Source organism: Sceloporus occidentalis, unplaced genomic scaffold (genome assembly GCF_023333645.1).
Source record: "Sceloporus occidentalis isolate IW3139 unplaced genomic scaffold, rSceOcc1.0.p SCAF_2, whole genome shotgun sequence".
NCBI lineage: Eukaryota > Metazoa > Chordata > Lepidosauria > Squamata > Phrynosomatidae > Sceloporus > Sceloporus occidentalis.
The window spans coordinates 33,451,278-33,475,397 of NW_028316982.1; the positions used below are offsets into that span (position 1 = coordinate 33,451,278).

At 40.1% G+C, this 24,120-nt stretch overlaps 1 protein-coding gene across 1 annotated transcript in view; it reads left to right on the plus strand.

The window, feature by feature from the left end:
* LOC149318131 (WW domain-containing transcription regulator protein 1-like) overlaps window positions 1–24,120 on the plus strand; it is a 108,206-nt gene that overhangs the window by 45,055 nt on the left and 39,031 nt on the right. The window contains exon 2 of the mRNA XM_089509067.1: window positions 21,848–21,984. Coding sequence (XP_089365193.1) covers window positions 21,848–21,984 — 137 coding nt within the window. The remainder of the gene's footprint in view (window positions 1–21,847; window positions 21,985–24,120) is intronic.

Sequence of the window (24,120 nt, forward strand, 5' to 3'; positions counted from 1 at the left end):
GTATGAGTCATCTTCTCCAAAATGGCTCTCAGATTCCAGGCATTCTCTGTGCACCTCAACCATTAAGTTCCTATTGGAGGGAGATTTCAAGCAGTTAAAAGAACATCCAAGCAGCAATTAACATTCTTTTGCCTGACAAAGGATGTGGCCAGACTAGCATTCATAATAACAACTATCTCCTACATCTGAGATCCATTTTATCATCTGTTCTTCAGACTTGTTGCATTCATTTTCCAAAAGCGGTCCATGCATTTGTGAAAGTATGGTTTCTTTCACCACTTTACTGAATATTGTTAAGTTATTATTTTGTCTAAAAAGAACATAAATATATGCTTTGCTTTGGAACTACGTACTCAGACTAAAATATTGTGGAACTGTTCCTTTTATTCCCAGTTTCATTAAATGTTTAAACTCTACACATATCAACTAAGCCTTCATACTTGAATTGTGGATATCTGTATCTTGGTGGTCTTACCTCATATTTTTTTCTATTATCCTTGCTGTCGCTATCCTGTGCTTCCACGATGAGTTGACTTTATGGTAACTCTATCATATGGTTTCTTTATTTATTGAAAAGAAGGTTGAGTGTGACTTCCCCAGGGTCACTCAGTAGGTTTCCATGGCTGAGACAGGGAATTATTTGAATCCTAGCTTCCCAGAATCCCAGTCCAACTCTCAAACTATTGTTATAATTTTTTGTTACTGTAATTAATATTTTCTTTTCCCCCCTGCCTAGTCTCACAGCAGCTTAACATGGTTAAAAGAAGCAATTAAAAATGTCTGGCTCTCTCCGTTACCCTTGCATGTGTTGTGTGCCTTCAAGTCATTTCCAGTTTATGACTACCCTGAGGCAAACTTATCATGAGGTTTTCTTGGCAAGAGGAGGTGTGCCATTGCCTTCCCTTGAGGCTGAGAGCACGTGACTTGCCAAGGTCACCAAGTACATTTTATGGTAATTGTGCCCTGGTCTCCAGAGTCATAATCCAATGCTCAAACCATTATACCACGCTGGCCCTCCACTTACTCTTACTCCAGCCTAAATCCTCTATTATGAACACTATATGAGATCCATCATATAACCACCTTAGGCGCAGTACAGACCGCGCAAATGTGCTGTGCTGGCACACAATCCCTAACCCTAGCACGGCGCAGCACTATAACAATGGTGGCATCTCATGTACACGGGTGCCGCCATTGTTACGTAAACACTGTGTGGCGTCCACACATTGCTGCACATCGCTTATGTAACTAGTGTGTCAGTGGCGCACTCATTACGTCGGTCCTGCAGCTCAAAAAGAATCTGTTTTTTCCGGGTTCTTTTTCCTCCGGAGGGAAGCCTCGCGTTTTGGCAGCTGTGGCTTCCCTCCAGATGAAATTAGGCTGCTGGCAGGCCAAAAGGGCAGTCTGTTCCACGCCTTAGACAGCTTTAAAACTGTTAAGATGGATCTCTTCCGGCAGGCCTTTCCTGAATAGATGCCTGGCCACCAAAGAGAGAAAGGAATGGATCGATCCCGTTTGCTGTTTGCTTGTCTGTTTTATCTACTTTTTAAATTGCTATTTATCTTTTAACATGTTTTAAAATGTAAAATGTTTAATTCTATTTTAAGGGATGGAGGGTTGGGGGATAAGATTTGTATAATTCTTAATGCTGTAAGCCGCTCCAATTGCCTGAGTGCAGATAGGTGGGATATAAATAATAATAATAATAATAATAATTATTATTATTATTATTATTATTATTATTAAATAATAATAAATGGCACCATTGTCATAGTGCAGGAATTTTCCCTATTTGTAGTTTTCAATTCTCCAATCTATAAAGTAGATATTAACCACTATACTTATTGTAATCCCGCCTCGTTCTATAGGGAGAGGCGGAATATATAAATAAATCTTGTTGTTGTCTTAAGGTAAATAGGAGTTAATCACTTTAAGAAGCAGAAAAAGGGATATAGATTGCAATTTACTGGTAGATATTTGTATATGGAAGATCTCTGCTCACTTCCTGGCACCTCCATTTAAAGCTGGGGTGGACAATTTGTGGACTTCAGAGGTTGTTAGGCTGGAACATCCATCAGCTTTAGCCAGCTGAGGCCAGTGGTGAAAGATAATAGGAGCTGTTGTCAAACAACATCTGAAGGGGCTGACTTCACCCATCTCTGATTTAAAATGTACCCTGGCTGTTTCATACACGGCCAGAGAGGAGGCTGGCAGGCTACCAAGAAGTACTTCCCCATGGACTCCCAGGCTGGGAAAGGACCTTTTCTTGAGAGCCAGGTTGTATGAGACCATTGTCTTGATGGTGTATATATATAGCAGCTGCAGAATCACATAATCAGTTCTGAGAATGGTGCTATTGTTATGACTCTTCTTTGGTATACTTAATAGAATATACAAGGATCAAGAAAACTCTTACTGTGTAAAGAACCGGAAATTATAGAAATTGGCCAAGGAACCTGGGACGACAACTGTAAGGAGGTAGAGGATGGCCAGTTCTCATCAGGAAATAAATGAATCATATATAACTATTTTGAGAGCCAGCATGATGTAGTGGTTTGAGCTTTGGCTTATGACTCTAGAGACCAGGGATCGATTCTCGCTGGGTTATGGAAACCCATTGTGTGATCATAGATACGTCATACTCTCTCAGCCTTAAAGGGTGACAAAGGCAAACCTTCTTCTGGACAAATCATCCCAAGAAAATCCTGTGATAGGTTTGCCATAAGTCGGAAATGACTTGAAGGTCCACAAAAACAACATATAATTAGAAGCATATCTATAGACTTGGTAGTTCAGTAGTTTGCGATAGCTGTCACTAGATAGTGATAGCTGTCACTAAACAGATGTAGTTTGTAATGTGTGTATGCATATGCACCACACACACACACACACACACAGGATTGTGAAACTGCGTATATGACCACTGCTAAATTGTGTAATGAATATTGGCAATTAGAAAAATAAAACCACTTCACACCCAGGAATTTTCCCTATTTGTAGTTTTCAATTCTCCAATCTATAAAGTAGATATTAAGAAACAAAAACAATAGAAATCGATAACAAAAACAAAAATGCCAGAATACCCTTTAATATTGTAGTAACATCAGCAATATAGTAAACATAAAGTTTGTTTAAACTATTAAAATAAACATATCTCATCACTAAACATGAAAGACCCTGGTGAATAGAAGAGTCTTAGAATGCATTGACTTGCCACCATGCTAGCAATTGGGTCCATTTCAAATTAACTGTCCAATTAAAAAGCTTCTCTGGATGCCTTTTTAGGCATTAATTAATTAATGACCCTAATTCTGGGATTTGTAATTTGGTGAGATACTTAGGATTCTCTTTTAGAGAATTCTGGTGCTCTTGCTTAGGGCACTAGAGCCCCATTCTACATACCTCACTAAATTATAAATGCCAGAATTCAGTAGGATAGAGCCATGGCAGTCAAAGTGGTATAAAACTGCATTATAACTGGATAGTGTAGACCAGGAGAGTGAGTGGGTCTCAAGTCAGTGGGATGATAAATTTGCTATAGGTTATAGTTTGACCTTTCAGGCAGCTTTTCAAAGTGCCAAATCTGTTTTGGGAATAGAGTTCAACATTTTGGGTAGCTCCATTAAGTTTAGACTAATACTGGGTTCATGCTACTATGATACCCACTGTAGATGTCTTCTTAGACATCTAGATTATGCCAGTGTAGGCACCTCAGGAGCCTATCGCAAGAGACAGGTTCTGTCACCAGAGGGCTCTCCCCTTTGTCACCAGTTTCCTGTTTTCTGAAAGTGAAGAGCACAGAGAATGGGACTGAGATATAAATCTTGAAGTCTAGGTGAGTTCATATGGGGGCAGAGAGGGGAGTGATCTTGCATGATTGTTTTCTATTGCAATAGAAGTTTTAATGGAAGACTTGCCTTGTGGATTGTGCTCCCAACATACTGTGTCCCCCTCCACACTAATTAAAAAGAAAACAGCACAGGATAATTATTGGGATTGCAACTCCACTCCCACTCCCATCCAAGCCATTTCTACAGCATAAATACTTTAAAATAAACATAATACAATCATTGCCCTGTCTGAATTAAGAGGATGATGGCCATAATGTATGTGGAGACCAGAGTCTGTGGATTTAAACAGACAGGTGTTGGATATAAAATGTCCCTGTAAACACTGGGGACACAGGGACTGTTCAGAAGAGGGATAGGCTTAATTTGATCTGGTCAAGGAGAGCTTTTTGAGTTAATGTGGAAACTCCCACTCTCCCTGACCTCAGACTGGTTTCAACAGCTGTCATAGACCAGAATCATGAAATTCGCTTAGAATGCTTTCCTAGATCAGAGTAAATGAAATACAGACATGTTGTTTTCTTTTATTTTTTCATTCCCATCCTATCATTGATTTTTAAAAATTAACAGCAAGCATCCCATACTATAGATAACAGTGGTCATATTAGCTTGTTTAAATATTTTTAAGCATTCACTCACTTAGTTGAATTTTACTTTAATCCAAAAGGGATGTAAGTGTAATGTGCACTTAAAAATAATAAAAAGCAGTTAAAAAAACAATTGCACCCCACTTACACCCTGCAAAACCCAATCAATAAAAACACCAAGGCTAAGAATGGGAATCAGATGGCCTTCTAGATGTTGCTGGACTACAAATCCCTGGACTACAAAAGGAAGGAAAATTAACTCATTTGATATGTGGTGCTAGAGAAGAGTGCTGAAGACACCATGGACAACCAAGAAGACAAACAAATAAGTCCTAGAGTAGATCAAGCAAGAATTCTCCTTGGAAGCCAGGATGACTAAGCTGAGGCTGTCATACTTTGGCCACATCATGAGAAGGCATGAATGATGCTGCGAAAATTAGAAGACAGTAGAAAAAGAGCAAAACCACATGTCAGATGGTTAGACTTGATCAGGAAGGACATGAACCTGAGACTACAGGACCTGAGCAGGGCAGTCGAAGACAGGGAATCTTGGAGATGTCTTATCCACAGGGCTGCCATTAATTGACGTTGACTCGAGGACAGCTAACGACAACAACAAAAGTTGTAGTTCATTGTTGATACATCTGAGTGGTGTCAGGAGACAATTCCTGCACTACAGGAATGGAAATACAGAGAAACCTGTTGGAGAACACTTCAGTTGTCCTGGGAATTCCATCTCAAACTTCAGAATGGTGGTCTTTGAACAACAACAAACCAAGGAAGATTGGAAAGAAAAACAGCAGAATTGCAATTTATCTACAAACTACAGTCCATCAACAATGGTTTGAAAAGAGACAATGAGTTCCTGGCACACTACACACATTATAACACTAGCTAACCTTCCAGCCTCAATATGGGGACTCTCTTGGGCAGTTCATCCTGTCTTCTTTTTCATTTCAACACTACATCCCAATGCTAATTCATATGGTTAACCACTCACCTGGACTTTAGGCAACATTCATCCTCCTGCCTTGTCCCCCCCAATGACCATAATTAAAACTGAACTTTTCACTTTATCTCCACACCCACAAGGTTTTTGCATTTCTATGGACTTTCCCACATAGAAGTTGCTATATAGGTCTTTCTCTGGACTTTCCACTCTCCCCTGAGGAAGTAGGCTCAAGTCTGTGAAAGCTCATGCTACCAACTTTGCTCTTTCAGTTAGTTTCAAACATGCTACAAAATCCCTTTGCATTTTAAAATATGTAATGTACTACTTTACTGTGTGATTAAAACTCTGATTGTTTTCAAAGCTTATTTATCTGGGCATTTCAGACTGCTTCTGGAAGCTATATTTGGAGCTACATCACATTGTACGGTTTATGTGGAACCGGTTCTTCTCTCTCTTAAAAGTCCTGTGGTAATTCAGAAGACATAGATAACAGGTCCGTGGGACGTCCCTGATGGAAGAGGCAGATCCACAGGTTTAGGGTGTTGATGATAGAAAGATGAAAGGGTGCTATGTAAAGAAGATATGTCCAGCTAGTGGAGATTGGATTAAAAATAAAAGACAAAGCTGCTGCACCTTGAACAGTTGGGAAGAAGAGAGGAATTCTGACAGGTGCAGATTACAGGGGCATGAAAAGCCACAACAGCCGTGAAAGTCTTTATTTTCTCTCTCATCTAAAAAGTCACATGAGATCTGCAAGTGGTCTGTCTTCTTTTGTTTCTAGTTGCCCTCATTGCAACATCTTTCAAATTATAGCAAACTCAATCATGCACATTTGAACTGTTCACATTTTGAAATATGGGCATTGTTTTGTGCACACTTTATTTGTCAGAAATACCCTGTAAGTTTTGCAAATGTGCAGATATTTGAGACAAAGTGAACATTTTCTTGCAACAAATATAGGAGGTGTGAAAATGCTACTTTCACGGAGCTTGTTAAATCCAATGAAATTTCTTTTTATTCTGAAAAAGGATTGAACTTAGTTTTGAATTAATATTCAGCTGCTACTCAGGTATGTTTCTCATACAGAATGGATGTATGAGGTGCAGAAGAAACTTGTATGTTGCCTGCAGTAGCATGAACAATTTGTGAGAATGAACTCAATTGCAGCCTATTTGTCAATTTGTTAGAGCAGTGCTATGTTGCCACAACACAGAATGTTATTTTAATTGAACAATGTAGTTGAGCTGATTGTTCTTTTGTCTCAGACGTTCCTCTGAAATTTAATTTGCATATTATGAAACATCAAAATAGTCAAATACTTTCCATACCTCAACTCAGTCAGAAATCAAAATGGAGCGTGTAATCATGAAATCTGAAGACTAGGACCTGGAAATACAGCTACGAACAAAAGTGGATAAGATCCTCAAATGTAATGATGTATCATTGAATACCAAAGTCAGGCTCATCCATGCCATTGTATAACCAATTTCTTTGTATGGTTGTGAAAGGTGGACAGTAAAGAAAGTTAACAGGAAGAGAATAAAGTCATTTGAAATGTGGTGCTGTGCGACAATTTCACAGAAAAAAATAAATGAATGGATGCTAGAGCAGATCAAGACTGAACTCTCCATAGACGACAATGCTCACACTGAGGCTATGGTACTTTTGGCATACCATGAGATGACACATTAGAAAAAGTAATAATTCTTAGTAAAGTGTGCAGCAGTAAGAAAAGTGGAAAGCTGCATTATAGGGGGATCGATTCAGTCAAAGAAGCCACAACCACAAGTTTTCAGAATCTGAGCAGGGCTGTTGATAAAAGGGTACTTCAGAAGTCTCTCATTCTTAGGGTCATCTTTAGGCAGCAACTAACAAGAACAACAGCAACAAATTGTGGTTTTCCACATACATGTACTCATGTTATGCCAGATATGCATACAGATAGATGTAGTTTAATCTGCCATTGTCATATTCACAATTACATTTTTATGTGATAGATTCCTTCAATCTAACATTTGGTAAAATAGCCTAATGGATATGGCCAGGGGGCGGGGGGGGGGAGGGGGAGAGAAGACATAGTGACTTTCTGGAGCAGTCCTTTTACAAGACTGCTGCATTTTTCTTGTATGATAATGACTTAGCCTAAACCAAATCGCTAGTCCCAAATAAAGTACATAAACTGAAGCAGTTGTTGAATAGTACATGAACACTTCCATAACTTTACAGCACTTTATAAATAAAGGTTAATAACTGATTGTAAAGAGTTGGTTTTGGTTTTGGGCCACTGTATTTGCTGATGTTTCTTTTTTAAAAAACAGCCTCACACAGCAAAGGCATTCACACATTCCTGTAATAGGTCAAACCAAACACAGCCCCTAAAACTCTTAAAGTGGAGCAAAGTTAGCAGATGAGTTAATCCTGAGCTATATGAGGAAGTTATTAACATAGGAACTTTGTGGTTGTAGCAACAAAAAACAGGTATTGCCTGTTCCCCATATCTGTGTCAGGCACCTACACATGTCATTAGCTTTGATAATGTCAACTATAATTAGGACTTGACCAAAACCTAATACATTCAGACTTTGGGTCAAAGTATACACCTTTGTAGAGAAAAGATGTCTGAGGCAGAAGCCTTAATTTTCTAAGTCTGGAGGGTTTGTTAAAAGCTATGTTTTTCATGCTTCACTGCTTGCCAAAAGACTACTCCTTCGATTGCGCTTGGTCTTAGTCTCTCTTTTACAATTTCACATTGTATTTTGTGTTGTACATGCTCTGGGAAGGCCCAGAAAAAAATTATCTGAGTGCCCCACGTGTAGGTCTGTCTACATAGTTCATTCCTTTGGCCCTGGACAGTACCTCCATAGGAGAGGGGCTTCATGTGGGTTGATCTTGAGCTCTGTATCAAAATGTTCATTTGTTCATTTTAGAGGACATGTGATATTTGTAAAATGGCTAGGTCAGTTGTACTGAATCTTCTGCAGAACAGCGTTTGTCATAATGTTCAGAGAGACTCTAATATAACTATTAGAGGCCCTCTCCAGATGGGCCTTTTAGCACGTACCGAGTATGTGCTAGGTTTGTCTCGGAGCATCCTTTACAGATGCTCCCTAACCCTAGCACGTACTCCGTATGTCAAAATGGTGGTGCCCTCTACAGATGGGCGCTGCCATTTTGACGTGATGGCCGCACCACATCCAAACGAAGAGGCCGCGACACACAGAAACATACGCACACAAATTAGATGTTAGCCATCAGTTGTTACTCATGTGTTGCTGGCATACCGTTAATGTGTTACATACATTGGTAAGTGCCATTTCTTTCAGAAATACACACACACACACAAATACACAGTATGGTCCAGCTGCTCCCAAACTGATCCTCCAAAATAATGTTTCAGATGTAGTGAATACATATTATTCATAGTGTGATACAAATTAGTTTTATAAACAAATAACATTTCTTATTGCTTATGACACTCTTTCATCATTTAAATGTACAGTATTTTCACTGGTAAACTCTTCCTGAATTTTAAATTGTATAACTAGCACTGACTTCACTATCAGCAGTTCTGTTTCAGTGCGTAGCAATATCACAGCTTTGAGTGAAACTTAAGAAATGTGGTTTTCTGAAACAAAATGAGGGATTTCTAAAGATAACCTGGCTGAATATCAGCGCTGAGCACTTTTGAGCATCTGCCAGAGCCTCAGCTCCCAGGAAAGGCCCACTAAGACCTGTCTTACTATCTGAACCTGCAAACCACCATTTTGACCTTGTTATAATGTTGTTCCAGAATAATGCATGAAACTGAACATAGCCAATGGCTTCCCCTCTAGCATGGCAAGGTAGCTGTGTAGGGAAGCCCCAGCCGCCAGACCGCGAGGCTTCCCCACGCAGCGAAAAAGGAGTGCCGAAATGGCGCTCCTTTTCAAAACGCGGAAGTGGCGCCGCAAGGAGCGGAGCGCGCCCTCGCAGCGTCACTTCCGCCGCGACACGTCTGGATGCACAGCGTCCAAGACATCAAAATGGTGGCGCCCATGTGGATGGGTGCCACCATTTACGACGCGCTCCGCACGTACTGCGAGGAAGGGCCGTGAGGAAGGTAAGAACCTTCCTAACCCTAATACGGCCCTTCCTAACCCTAGTACGCGTGGAGCGCGTACTTTATGGCGGTTTGTAACTCGCCATAGAGTCTTAATGTGTCTGCCTGTGCAAAATGCCACACTCTGCTTGAGATTCTGAAGGAGGATGTTTCTGCATTTTCTGTCCTAGAGAAGCAGGCACCTTGATGTGCATGTGAACAGGTAGAGATTACCTCTAGAGGTGAATGACTTTGGATATATTTTAGTTAAGGGAGTGGCTGGAAGGCATTTTAACCAGAGCAGGCTGGGGCTTGCTTTGGAAAACTAGCAGCAGCAGCAAGCAAGCAAGGCAATACCGGTTCACTCCTTATCTTTCCTTTCCATCACAATACTGTGTGAAGTCTTGAGAAGGAAAGAGAGGGCCTCTTGCCCTCCATCAAAGAAGTCAGCATAATGCATTTATTTATTATTTGTTTGATTTATATCTCACATGTCTCACAGTATGGGAGTCAAAGCATCTTCCAGTACAGAAAAAGAAAAATTAGGGATGTGGCTGACATCTAATGTTTTGCTACCAAACAAAACACTGCATTTTGAGAGTAAGGGGGCCGGGTGCCAATACTACAAACACAGTGTCTGCATATGAAGATTAGCTCTCTGTGGTACAGTGAAGTAAAGAGTTAAATACAATTTTCAAGGATCAGTTTCCACAAGTCTTTCCTCTGCCCTGTCCCTTCTTAATCTTTTGCCTTTCTCGCAATCCTATTGAGAACCCTTAGGCAATGTATATAGCTGCATAGGTCTTGCAGGTCTGATAGAGAAGAAGGTCTCCAGGTCCCATATTCATGGCCTTTGTGTTAAGGTTGCATTGCATCTAATTCTGTGCAGATTATCATCAATAGCCACAAGCTTTTCCCACCCAGGTGCCCTCTAGCTGAGGTTGAGTTTCACTCCCATCATCCCTGGCCAGGTGACTGTGCAATGTGTGTGTGTTCCTTCCAGCTGTCTGGTGGCCCCATTAATTTCATAAGGTTTTCAGAGATTTTTTCCCCCAGTACAATGTCCAACATAATAATAAAAAGAAACAATACAAAGGCAACTCCATTAAATACAGTAAAAATGAGAAGCCTTAAACTAGCCAAGAAATGAAACAGGAAAAGGATTTAGAAGGTAAAGCTTTGTGTTGACATTTCTAAACGTAGTGATGGTAGTTGTGGAATGGGAGGGGATATGTTTTTTGGAAGACAACAAAATGCAGGACAATGTAAGCGGATGTCCCTATGTTTAATAATGGCTCTGTAGAGGTGGAAGTGGTTGACCGGTATTCTACAGGACAATGTAAGCTGTCAGCCTGTGAAGAGCAGTGAATGAGTGAGAACATGTGGGTTGCTGAAGCTGATGAGTCATCAACTTCCCACTTGGTCTAAAGCAGGCTTTCTTTCATGTAGCTCATCTGCAAAACCCATTCTCTCTTCCTTCCCGGGATGCAGAGCTCTGAAAGAGAAGCTTGTGTGATAGCCATTGCAAGAGCTTAACATGTGCAGTACATTTGCAATATCCTGTTAAATCAAGACATATGAAAAATATCTGCTTTCCCTCCCCAATCTCTAGTGTTATAGGTTACTAGTACACTTTTCAGTTTAGAAAATCTGAATAAAATCGTACCATAACACAGAATCTGGTGCATATTGATAGTTAATTGCAGGTGGTGGTTGTGGGCAAGGGAAGGTGAAAGATGTTTTATGTCAGAGATATTTTATGCCCCTTCCTGGTGAACTCAAACAAAATTAAAAACCCAGCACCCTATTTTCTCTGCTCTCTTTTGTCCCGAATGCAATGGAAGTGAGAGATGAGAGCCTAGTCATTATTTTAAAATACTATATGTGTAATGAGTTCAACATGTTGGAAGCCATACAACCTATTAAAGTGGGAAGAGACTATTCCAAAGGAAACTTAGGGGCTGTACATGCAGCTGCCCCTTTACTGGTTGGATTGGGGCCGCAGCCTCCTCACGCTGCGGCGCTGATCTGGCCTCCAGAGGGCACAAAAAGGAGCTGCAAAATGCAGCTCCTTTTTGCGCCCTCTAAAGGGCGTCATAGCTACAGAGGTGCGGCTTTGTCATGCCCTTTTGACACTGCATCATCTAGATGCAGTGCCAGGGCCACGCCATTATGCCACGCACTGTCTGGAATGGTGCATGGCATCATGGCATGACAGGGCGGAGTCACGCCATCCAGCATTCGGACGCTCCACCGTGACTCCTCCCACAAGCCGGCACTTTGTGCCTGTCTGTACCGGGCTTAGTCCAGTAGGGGAATTTAGAGGTCAGGTTCAAACATTAGTGTCTACCTAGATGGTTTTGATGTAAGTCTTGCAAAGATTTCAGTATGTAGAGAGATCTTGTAACACCTTTGAGACTAACTGAAAGAGAGAAGTTGGCAGCATGAGCTTTGGTAGACTACAGTCTACAGTCTACAACAGTCTACTAAATGCATCTGAGGAAGTAGACTGTAGTCTGCGAAAGCTCATGTTGCCAACTTCTTTCTTTCAGTTAGTCTCAAAGGTGCTACAAGGTCTCTTTACATACTGATTTTACAGGGTAACACAGCTATACCTTTGAAAGATTTTAATGTTAGCTTTAAAAAATGGTCCAACTATGAAATTGCCAGCACTTAACATATGTAGTTACAAGTTCATGTGCAAGGAAGGGTTGATATTCCACCTTTATAGAGCTTGGAAATGCTACTTCTTTAAATTATAGGTTCTAGGGTCTCACAGCTAACATGGCCATATTGGTCAGAGAAGTTTTCTCGGTTGTGCCCCTCATTTGTTAAGTTGGTGGCAGCACCAGCTCTTATCACTGTTTTCTCAAAGTGTACCCTGTGTGTGCTTGACTGAAGATCTGACCATTTGCTCTTCTCCATCCAACTAAGCTGCAGCAGTGGCTAAATTATTAGGGTTCTTTCCATGGGAAGAAAGGAAGTTGACACTGTAGCTCTTTTACCAACATCACCCGTGTACACACATCAGAACTAATATTACACTTTGCTTTTATATGTATACAAGTGGGACCTGCAAAAATATATTACACTATATTGCATAGCCTTATCACATGGGAAAAACAAACAACATAATAGAGCAGGCCAGTAGCAACTTCCTTTGTGCCTCTCTGCCTGGTCATTGAAAATATGCCTTTTGTCCAAGTGTGCCTTTTGTCAAACTGATTTTTCCAGGGTAACAAAAGTCATGCTTTTATCACTGTCTCCCTTGGGAAGAGCATGGAAGTGCTATGATGGCATGTGGAGAAGCATGGAGAAAGCTGCTAATCTCCTGCTCTGTTTCACCTTTTTTTTTTTCATGTGATAAGGTTCCCCATCTCTTGTTCAGATCTCCAGACAGGTGGGATACTCCATTTCATTCCTGCCTCTCTTGTCCAGTTTTGCATTATTATTTTCAAAATTACAGTCAATAGACACACATATCCCTTGGCTGCTGAACATCTTTAATCTTCATAGGCCTGTTCTGAGTTACTTTGTCTATTTCAAATTTGTTGATTTACCATGAATGGTGTTGTATCATGAAATTTCCTTTAAAGGAATTATCCTGTTGAACTCACATAACTTTTCCTTGCTTTCCCTCTATTTGAAAAGAGAGAAAGCAGGTGGAGGCTGCTTCTGTTTTACACTTGTGTAAACAGCTTGTTGGACAATTAGTTAGACTTTTTACTGGCTTGTGTAGGGAAGGAGGTTTCTAAAATTGTGCAAGTGTTTTTTCAGTGTGCTTATCTATCTGCTGCACTCCCAGAAAGACACAGACATGCAGCCTTCCTACACAAATCTGGATGCTTCTATTCTCTCTGCCACTCCTTTGAGGAATTACATTGGTGTAGTCTTAAGCTGTGCTGGCTGTCAGCAAGATCTCAGCCAAAATTCAAAGTAGCTTGTTGTAATTGGGCTGCATCTGCATTGCAAGAAACAATGTAATTTTGCATCGCAGCTAACATGGCTCAATGCTATGGAATTCTGGATCTTTGTGAGATATTTAACTTTCTTTGTCAGAGACCTCTGGTGTCACAACAAACAACAAATCGCAGGATTCCATAGCATTGAACCATGACAGTTACAGTGGTATCAAACTGCATTATTTTTGCAGTGCACATGCAGCCTTAATCTTAGTAGATTCTGCCAGTTTTACAGCGGCTCTTTCCAAATTCTTTTTAGTCTGGATAATAAGGTCTTGGGTTAAAAACTGTGTATTGTATCCATTTGGTGTCACTTCATTGATAAACTTCTTCTTGATTCATTGGAGGTTTTCATCAAGAGAGCAGTGTAGGAGATGAGTTTCTCTGTGGCCCCTGTATCACCTTCCTTGCTGTTCCAAATAATCCCCCAAGAACTCCAGAACATATGCGAACCAAGGTGGGCAACAAAGGGAGAAAAAATTGCCAGAAATAGCTTGCTACTCTGGCTTATGGAAGCATTCACTGTACCAAAGGGCATTCTGCCTGTGGAGTGATGCCAGCTGTATACAATCCTTTGTTTCTGAGCTGAAGACAGTTTTACCCCAGTGCTTTGGTTTCTTGTTATTTCAGCATATGTAATATTTACTTTAGCTATAAAGGGCTAGCAATGATTATTCTAAATGTCTGGAAACAAGTGAACCAAAGATAGTAAATAAACAGCCTTGAATCTAAGGATGTACATTAAATTTCTCTGTTTCCATACTTGTTGTAACTCTCTTGGTCTATAAAAAGCTGTAGACATCTCTTTTCTTTTCTTTTTTTCTCCTGGGGATTACTGAAATGCAAGAACTAATTTTAAACTGTTCTTCAAATAAATATAAGTGCCTTTCTACGCCTTATGAAGTTAGGCAGTGTTTGCTGACTGTAATTCCCCCCCCCCCCCCCCTTTGGATTCCTTGAACTTGAGCACATTAGCCTGAATGCCAGAGTGAGGTCGTTCTTCCAGAAGATTCTGCCTCCATGTTCTTGAATGAAGTTGAAATGCTTTTTCTTAGCCAGGATGGCACCACAAGGGCAATCCAGAGCACTCTCATCTTCTGGTTTAAGGCAGTTGGAATATCTAATGTTTATATAGAGCATTCCTCTCCTGCTCCCTCTCCCTCTCTCTGTAAATGCAGCTGTAGAGTTCCAGATCTATGTGCCCTACACCATTTGATCAGTTTTTTAAAACAAACCCCACAATGTTGTATTTGTTCTGTTGTTTTGCTTTGCACATTTCTTAGCACTGTTCCACTTATTTTAATCTTGCATAAAATCTGAAAGCCATTGAAGCAGCACTGCTAGAGCTGGAGTGATATGTTTCTGTCTGCTGTAGTACACACCTTTTGAAAGTGTGTGCTGTACCGAGGCCAGTGTGGCCATTTATAGACTGATAGGCTGAATGGGGCAACAGTTATTCCTATGTAGGAGGTACCACAGCAGATCAAATAACACATACAGTCAAAGGATTCTTTCCCCTGGCAGGATTTTTCAGTGGAGGCAGTCTGTGTGTTTAGGTATGAATCATTGTGTTGACTAATGAGTAACTTTGATGTGTGTCAGGATTGAGAAATGTTGCTTGTGTGTACCATTGGACTTTTCACTACAGCACTGAGGACAAGAAATAGGCTTGGCTTTCTTCAAAAAGGGTTAGTTTGCTCAAGTTCATGGAAGGCCTATAGCTGTGCCAGATGTATCTGTCAGAGAGCCAGTGTGATGTGGCCATGGTAGAGTTGGGCTAGAATATGAGAGCTCAGATTTTCTCACAGTTACTAAATGTACTGGGCAACTTTGAAAGAAGGGATTAATTGTGAGTGAGAGCATGTGCTTAGCATGGAGCAGATCTTAGATTCAATCCCCAGCACATTCATAACCTTGACTGAATCTTTAGGTAACTGATGCCAACCATTGTATACATTACTGAACTAGGTAAGTTGAGGGTCTGACTATAATAGTTTTATATGTTCAGTATGTAGTTCTACACATGACTGAATATCCCAGGCTGCATCTTCACTGTATAAATAATGCTGTTAGACACCACTTTAAGTGTTGTAGCTTCATCCCAAGGCGTCTTGGGATTTGTTGTTTTACAAGTCTTTAGCCTTCTCTGCCAAAGTGTACTGGTGCTTCACAAAAGAACAAATCGCAGGATTCTGTAGGATGGAGCCAAAACAGTTAAAGTGGTGTCAAACTGCATTATTTCAGTTTTTCAGAAAACTATTCAGAAATATTTCATTATTTCTAGTGTAGATGCAAACACAGATATCTCAAATAAGAACAGGGATATAAAGCAAGTAGGTGATGTTCACTTTTGGCTTGGCAAGCCAATGAATTAACAAGTCAAATACCCATCAACTGCTTTATTCAAATTCAAAGTCTATGAAGCCATGATGCTGATAATGTAATAAAATATGAAAAAAGTAGGCTAGCCAGTTTTAACTCTTAAAACTTAACTCTAAAAAACAGTTGTTACTTTGCTTTACTTCTGCTTTAATAATTGTGTTTTGGGAATACAACTCCTGGAGTTCATTAGTCAGCATACCCATTCATTTTGTATTGTAGTCCAAGAAACGAACTTTTCCAAGCTTAGGTCTGAATTTATATTTATTTTAAACTGCAACTACACTCTGCCCTTACTATTTCAAAATAAAACTAGAGAGAACAACTGTTACCATTCTACTCTTATCTTCATATATGTAGAAATCTTGAATCATGCCTTCTCATGATGTGTTCAAAGTATGACAGTCTTAATTTTGTCATTTTGGCTTCCAAGGAGCACTCGGGCATGATCTGATCAAGGACCTAATAGTCTTCTTGGCTGTCCACGGTATCTTCAGTACTCTTCTCCAGCACCACATTTCAAATAAATTTATTTTCTTTCTAATGTAAAGTCGAAGGCTTTCATGGCTGGCATCCATAGTTTTTTGTGGGTTTTTCGGGCTAGCAGAACATGGCCACATAGCCCGAAAAACCCACAAAAAACTATTTTCTTTCTGTTGGCTTTCTTCACTGTCTAGATCTCAGTTTTGCACATAGTAATAGGGGATACATTAGCTTGGATGATTCTGACTTTAGTGCTCAGTTGTATATGTTTGCACTTTAGGATCTTATCTACTGGTAGTTCTTTCATAGCCACCCTTCCCATTTCTAATCTTCTTCTGATTTCTTGACTGCAGTTTCCAGTTTGGTCAATATTTGATCCGAGGTACAGGAAAATCTTTAACTATTTCAGTTTCCTCATTTTCTGGGTTGAATTTATGTATATCCTCAGTGGCCATAGTTTTGTTTTCTTTATGTTCAGCAGTAAGTGTGCCTTTGCACTTTCTTCTTTGACCTTCCTTAGTCATTGTTCCAAGTCTATGATGTTTTCTGCTAGTAGTATGGTATCATCTGTATATTTTAGATTATTGATGTTTCCCCCTCCTATCTTTACTCCTCCTTCTTCTGTATCTAAACCTACTCTTCTTATGATATTTTCTGCATAAAAGTTGAACAAATAGGGTGATAGTATGCAGCCTTGCCTAACTCCTTTGCCAATTGGGAACTATTCTGTTTCTCCATGTTCTGCTCTAACCTCTTGTCTTAACTACAGATTGTAAGATGTAGTGGCACTCATATATCTTTTGAGACCAATCCACAGCTTCTCTTGATCATCTCCCAAGCTCATCTCTCATTTTAAAAATCAGAAATGTATCTCTCAGTTTACAACTCCACCCCTGCCCTTACTTCATGCATCAGCTCAGCTTCAAGACATTGCAAACTTTGTCCTGTTTTGCTTCCTTATGTTTGCAGATGGGTGGCTTGTTATTGAGCTAATAACTCAGAAAGTATAGGAAACAGATGGCAAGGCTCACCCATTTAAATCCCTTCAGGGCAGGGCATCTCCAGTGGGTAGGCTCAAAATTACATGAAGAGGTGGAGAACAGGCTGACAAAACCAAGAGAGGAAAAAACAAGCTTTGCAGTTCTTTCATTCTAATCTGGTGAGCAAGAAAGCAAATGCTACAGCAGGGAGTGTTGTGACAAATGTGTTCCCAAAAGAGTAGATATCACTTTGCAAGGGAACATTTATAGCTCGCCAGCAGCAGGAGGGGAAACAGAGGCAGACAATGGGTACTTTATGAGTGGCAGCAGTTTTTAAATAAACAATTGCATTTGTTCTTTCTGCCCTTTCTTGGAAGTAACCAGTACTTTGTCCATAAGAAAATATAGATCTTGAAAGCATAACTTTTTTTGATCACAGTACCCAGAATCCTCCATTCTGTGTGGTAGTGACAATTTTGGAGCATGACTAAGAGGCCCATTGAGCAACACTATGTTTGCTGACCCCCTTTGAGAAATGTGTCTACGTGGCAGCTTGTCCTTGCTGCAAATAGGGGGACAGGATCCTTCTAAAGTTCCTTTTGCTTAGGAGCAGTTGCAGACAAGACTGGCATCCAGAGTTTAGGGCATGTTTGTTTCTCAAGGACAGCAAACCTGTTTGGCAATGGGCTGCTTAAAGACACAATGCAAATACTGATAGGTTCCCCCCTCCTTAATTTCAGCACAATTGCCAAATGAAAGAAATAATTTTAATGTAAATACTGTCAAGAGTTTGTTGCTAGTAAAGTACAATTTTAAGCTTCTGTCTTGCTGAGAGTTCTTTAAGTATATTGCAGGCCAACAAGGTATTTTAATGAAGATAAGTTCATCAGAAAATATGGTTGAGCACATAATAAAAATACAGTGGATATACCTGTAAATCAGCCATATGAAATGAATGTATATTAGTGTTTTTAGCTTAGATTTTGTAATGTCCTACATTTTTTTAATGTTCTACATTTTGTAGTCCCTTGTTCTTTGTGGTTATGAGATTTGGTTACCCTGTCTGAGGTTCTAACCAGGGGTGATGATGTTTAAAATACAGCTGTCTTCTCGCTTTCTTTTTACCAAACTAGAAGCTGTACATGCTGTAGTTTTTGCTTGTGGGGATGTCCACCATCCTCTTGGTAATGGCTAGCTGAAAATGGTAAGCAGAGTGAGTAAGTGAGGAAGGAAGGAATCAAACAAAGAAAGAATGGTGCTGTGGGGATATAGAAAAGACAAACACTGTACAAGCTTATAACAAAGGCAAAGAATTAGAATTGAGAGAACTCTTGAAGTAAGGAAGTGACTCAGTAGCTAGAAGGAAAGCCAAATGAGGCACATAAGTGAAAGTAACTTTGAACTTCAGAGTCTGAAGATATAGGGTAAAGGTGAATCTGAGCTCCAGATGACTCCGTGAAGTTACATCAGAGTTATATCTTTTTATATGCTACTTCCACTCTTTATGACTTACGTGTTCGGAAACTTTAAAAAATCTCCTTCCCTCTGTGTGCGTGTGTCTATGCTCAGGCTAACAAACTGAATCTATATATTGTTAAGGAAAAAGAAGAATATACAAGAAGAGGATGGTGATGGACAAATTAGCAAAAGGAAATCTGATCCAGGGAGTTGTATCTGAAGGCAGAACTTTCTAAAAAAGAGGAATAGAAGGAGGAAAAAGTGAAATGGAAGAAGATACTATAGGCCAATAAAGGAATTAATGTTGCTAGACGAGCATAAGCCTAACATTTCCAGGATTCATTTGTCCAGGGCAGTTTTAGTCTGACTTTCCTCCATATTCTTGTTAACTGATATCCTTGTCTGCAAGAACTAACTATTTGCAAATAGGAAGATAGCCACAAAACAAACGATGGAGTTCTAATATTTTGAAGTAAATCAGTTAGGCCTTTCTATCAGACCTTCTTTCTCCTCACCTTCCCACTTAGGCCCTCCGTTCTGGTAGTCAAGGTCTGCTGTCCCAGCCCAGGATTTCCTCTGCCCCATCTCGGATTCGCCCCTTTTCACTCGCTGCCCCTCACTCCTGGAACTTTCTTCTCCTGCGAGCAAGAGCCATCACTTCTTTAACCAGCTTCAGAACGGAGTTGAAGACCATCCTGTTCAGAGAAGTGTTCCCAGGCCTTGCATAATTGTTGCTTGCCTCCCTGGATGAAGATTAACCATCCATTATGAAGCTAAGCCCTCCCTCCAGTCCACCTGCCTTGGTCCAGGCCTCGGAGGTAGAGAGGAACTGCTGGACCTCATCCCCTTCCCCACCACTACTCCCTTCTCCTTTTGTGTGGTATCTTTTTAGATTGTAAGCCTGAGGGCAGGGAACTGCCTAATTAAAAAGACTGTATGTACAGCGCTGTGTAAATTTACAGCGCTTTATAAATAAAGGCTAATAATAATAATAATAATAATAATAATAATAATAATGTTAAAAAGGGTGTCATAAATAGACATACTGTATATACTCAGCTATAAGTCAACCACAGGTATAGGTCAAGGGTAGGATTGGGGACCAAAATTATGGATAAATTGAGAGTAAAACATAAGGGCATATAGCCAAGGCTGTAAAGGATGTCCTGCTCACCCTTCCTCCATCTTCCCAGCCCAGCTGCTCCTTCGAGAGGCACCTCAGCTGGGAAGAGGCTTTGGGGGGAGGCAAACACTTGCCCTTCCTCTGCCCTGCTGCCTCCTCTGGACTTATACTGTATTGACCATGTATAAGTTGACCCAGGTTTTTTAGGTCAATACTTTGGTATAATTTTTTGACTTATAAGTGAGTATATATGGAATTTATACTTACTACTCACCTCCACCCATTGATTTCTGTTCAGCACTCAGCTGCCCGTATTATCTCACTCGCTCGCCAATATGACCATGTCTCCCCCCTATTGTTATCCCTTCACTGGCTCCCTTTCCCTTCTGCATTCAATACAAGCTTCTCTTGCTCACTTTCAAAGACCTGCATGGGCTGGCCCCTCCTTATCTCTCTGAACTACTTTCTCCCTACATCCCCACTCGTTCCCTCCGTTCTGGTAGCCAAGGTCTCCTGTCCCAGCCCAGGATTTCCACGGCCCCTTCCTGGATTTGTCCCTTCTCGCTCGCTGCCCCTCACTCCTGGAACCTCCTCCCCTTACAAGTACGACTCAGCATGTCTCTAACCAGCTTCAAAGCTGAGTTAAAGACCACATTGTTTAGGGAAGCGTTCCCAGGGAGTGTGTGATTGTGACCTGGTTGTTTCTGATGCGTGACTCAATATTGGATATTTGATGTTTTAACTTGTTTCTTATGATGTTTAAATTTGTTGTTTTAACTTTTAGATTGTACGCCACAGGCAAGCTTTTTATATATTCTGGATTTTACTTGGTTTTGTACAGCGCCGTGTACATCTACGGCGCTTAATAAATAAAGCTAATAATAATAATAATAATAATACTGAAATAAAGGTACCATTGGGATAGTTGGGTGTTCTACAGTTGGGGTGTCACAGCTGAGAAGGCCCTCTCTCAAATCCTTACATAAAGTGCTGGCTTTGACCTACAAAGCCCTATTTGGCTCAGCTCCACATTATTTGAAGGACTGCAATCTCCCTTATGTACATGCCTGTGTTTTGGGATCTGCTGGGAAGGCCCTTCTCTCTACCCCACCACCTTCACAGGTACATCTGGTGGGAACACAGGAGAGGGCCTTCTAAGTGGTTGCCCCCAGGCTCTGGAGCTCCCTTCTCAGGGAGGTTTGACTGGCAACCACCCTACTCTTGTACCATTGACACCTGAGTGTATAAGACCCACCCCACTTAAACAACGTGCTGGATTTTTAAATATGCTATTGTGTGGTTTTGTTGTGCTTTTTTATGTCTTCATTTTTGATAGTTGAATCACCTTTTAGCTTTTGCATTTTGTGAATTTTATCTTTTTTTTAAAAAAAATCTTTTCTAAGCTGCATGAATCTCATACTGGGAAAAAGGCAGGATGATGATGATGATGATGACAATGATACACAGTATATTGACTTCTCTGGTGGAACATAGGGTGAGGGGTCCTTCAAGAAGTTTCCCAACCTCTGAGGTCCCATTTAGGGCTTTACATGTCATCACAAGATCTTGAATGCATAAATCCAAGAAGTGTGTTTGCAGCCAGTGCAGTTCTTTTAAGGCTGTCATTATGTGATCTCTACATGGTATACTATTGTATGGTATTATGAAGCTAATGGATATTAATACAGGTTGAGTCTCCCTTATATTGTATAAAATCACTTTCAGGGTGTATATATAAGGTATATATATGAAACATAAATGAATGTTGTGTTTAGACTCAGATTCTAACTCCAAGATACCTCATTAGGTATGTATATGCAAATATAGGCATTTCATAATCTGAAAAAAATCCAAAACACTTCTGATCACAAGTATTTCGAATAAGGGAGATACAACCTGTATTAATGTTGTAACACTGAGCAAAAGTAGGGCTCTTATTTGGGGCTGAAACATCCTTAGTTTCCCCTCCCTAAAATTTCCACATTTCTTCTTCACAGCCATATAGAGAAAATTACAACATGGCAAGATCCTCGAAAAACCATGACTCAGCCACTGAATCACATGAGCCATCATCCTTCAGCTACTTCTACTCCTGTGTCTCAGCGATCCATGGCGATGTCGCAACCCAACCTTGGTGAGTATCGGGATGTTTTGAAGAGGATAGAAGTGTTACAAAAAGAACAGGACTCTAAATGATGAAATATCCACTTTTGATTGCCCCTTTTATTAATAAAAAGCACAGTTATCAATGGTGGTAGGATCTATAATATCTTGAGGTGCATACATATTCTCCCTGTTTACCTAATGTTTACAGTGGGAAACTGTGTGTTTGTGTTAGAATGTGGCAATTTGGAGCTGGTCCATGACACTTTGGTGCCTGAGATAGAGCATCAAGTACCACCTGCCACCCCACATTCAGATGTGTAGTGGGGAATGTGCAATGTAGTAGTCTATTTCATAAACAGAGTAAGTAGTATTTTCCAGCAGACGTTGTGTAACAAACAGTCCCATGCTACCACCACCACCAAGCAGGCAGGATATAGAAAAGAAATAAAACAGCCTAGTCTTCTTTGCAAAGACATATGAAGTAGCTTTATTGACAAATATTAAAGACTTCTGAACATCACATGGTGAGAGACTCTGTAACATATGCTTTTCAGACAAGGAGGGGAGAAATAAAACTGTAGACTTCAAAATGGATGATAAACCTAGACTAACTGAAAACTTATTGATGCAGGAAGAGAAAGGATGTAGCCAAGACCAGCAAACAGAAAATAACATGACACACACTATGGAGCTGGAGCCGGGATGTGGGGTGGAGGATAGCTATCTTCAATATCTAGTAGTACTTAAGGCCAATCAAGGTTTTGGGGGACTTGGGGCAGAAAATTAGATTTCTCTCCTTCCTAATATTAAAAATGCAATAATATTAATAATAAACAAAACAATTCATAATTGGCTGCCTTTTTATGGCATGCTAAATCATTCACTTTGCTTTGCATATAGTTGGGGTTATTGTGCTCCCTTGATAGCTGTCTGCTTGCCTAGGGAAGTCTTTCTTTTTTCAAGGATTACTAGCATAAAAACATCAACAAAGAAACAAAAGATAGCTGCACTAGTCCACAAAAACACCCCAAATTTACTTCCATATCAGTCAGGCAACACCTTTTCTATAACCTGAAAGCCACAGAAGTGTACAATGTGTTATGTGAATGTAGGATATAAGGGGAAACCTGTCTTCTAATTATTTTGTGTTGCCTAGCCTTATCTAGAATTCTGGAGAACTCAAAAGCTTGCACATGTTTGTGGCATTTGGGTGGATCATAAGGAAGATTAAATCTGGTATTGTAGATTTGTGTTATTTGTCTGCCTGGTTTAGAAATCTTTTAGGGATGGTTTGTCTTGGTGTCGCCTCTCCACAAAAGCATATTTGGTAGGAACATGAGACCCTTGTTGTCAGCCTTGTTGTTTCCAGGCTGTGGAACTACCATCTAATGGAGGTTAGACTGGCTCCCTTCTTATTGACCTTCTTTTCTTAGGCAAAAACTAGACAGGCAGGCTTTTAACAATTGAAAGGCTGCTGAGTAAGGATTTTTGAACAGGATGAAACTATATCTTTTAAAAATTGAGTTAATGTATTATCAACATAATTATATTTAGTTGGTATAACTTTGTGCATTTTAAATCTAGACCTGTTTTCATTTTGTTGTAAGCTGTCTGTCCTAACTTCCTGTTTTGAAAGAAAAGTAGGATACAAATAAAATAAATGTATAAATGTTAATTTTGAATAAAAGTGAGTGCAACATTCACTGCTATCTAAAATTTTGCCAGGCTTGTTTACCTATCTCTGTGCTGTCTACATAAGAGTTCTTCCAGTACTTTTTCTGAATAAAGTCTTAGGTTTATCCCTTGTTAACCTTTGCCAGGAGTGAAGCATTGTGTCCCCTGTATAACGTACGATAAATGTTTGTCTTGAAATTAAATTAACCAAAACTAAGCCCTCTTCCCCTTCCTTCTGTCAGCTGTCATGAGAATGAATATCTGGAGTATAAAGAAGTTGGGAAGGGGGTTTCTCTATGAGTCATTTAGTGTCAATGTCAGATGTATTATGAGAATTAGATGGAAAGAAGAACCCTGAATAAACCCTGGATGACTAGGGGACAAGTTAGTGATTCATGCCACATCACAATATGAGCTTTGTTTCCTGCAATATCCTGAGGACCAGGATGACTAATATATTTAAATCTGAAGTTAATTCTCTGCTAGCACT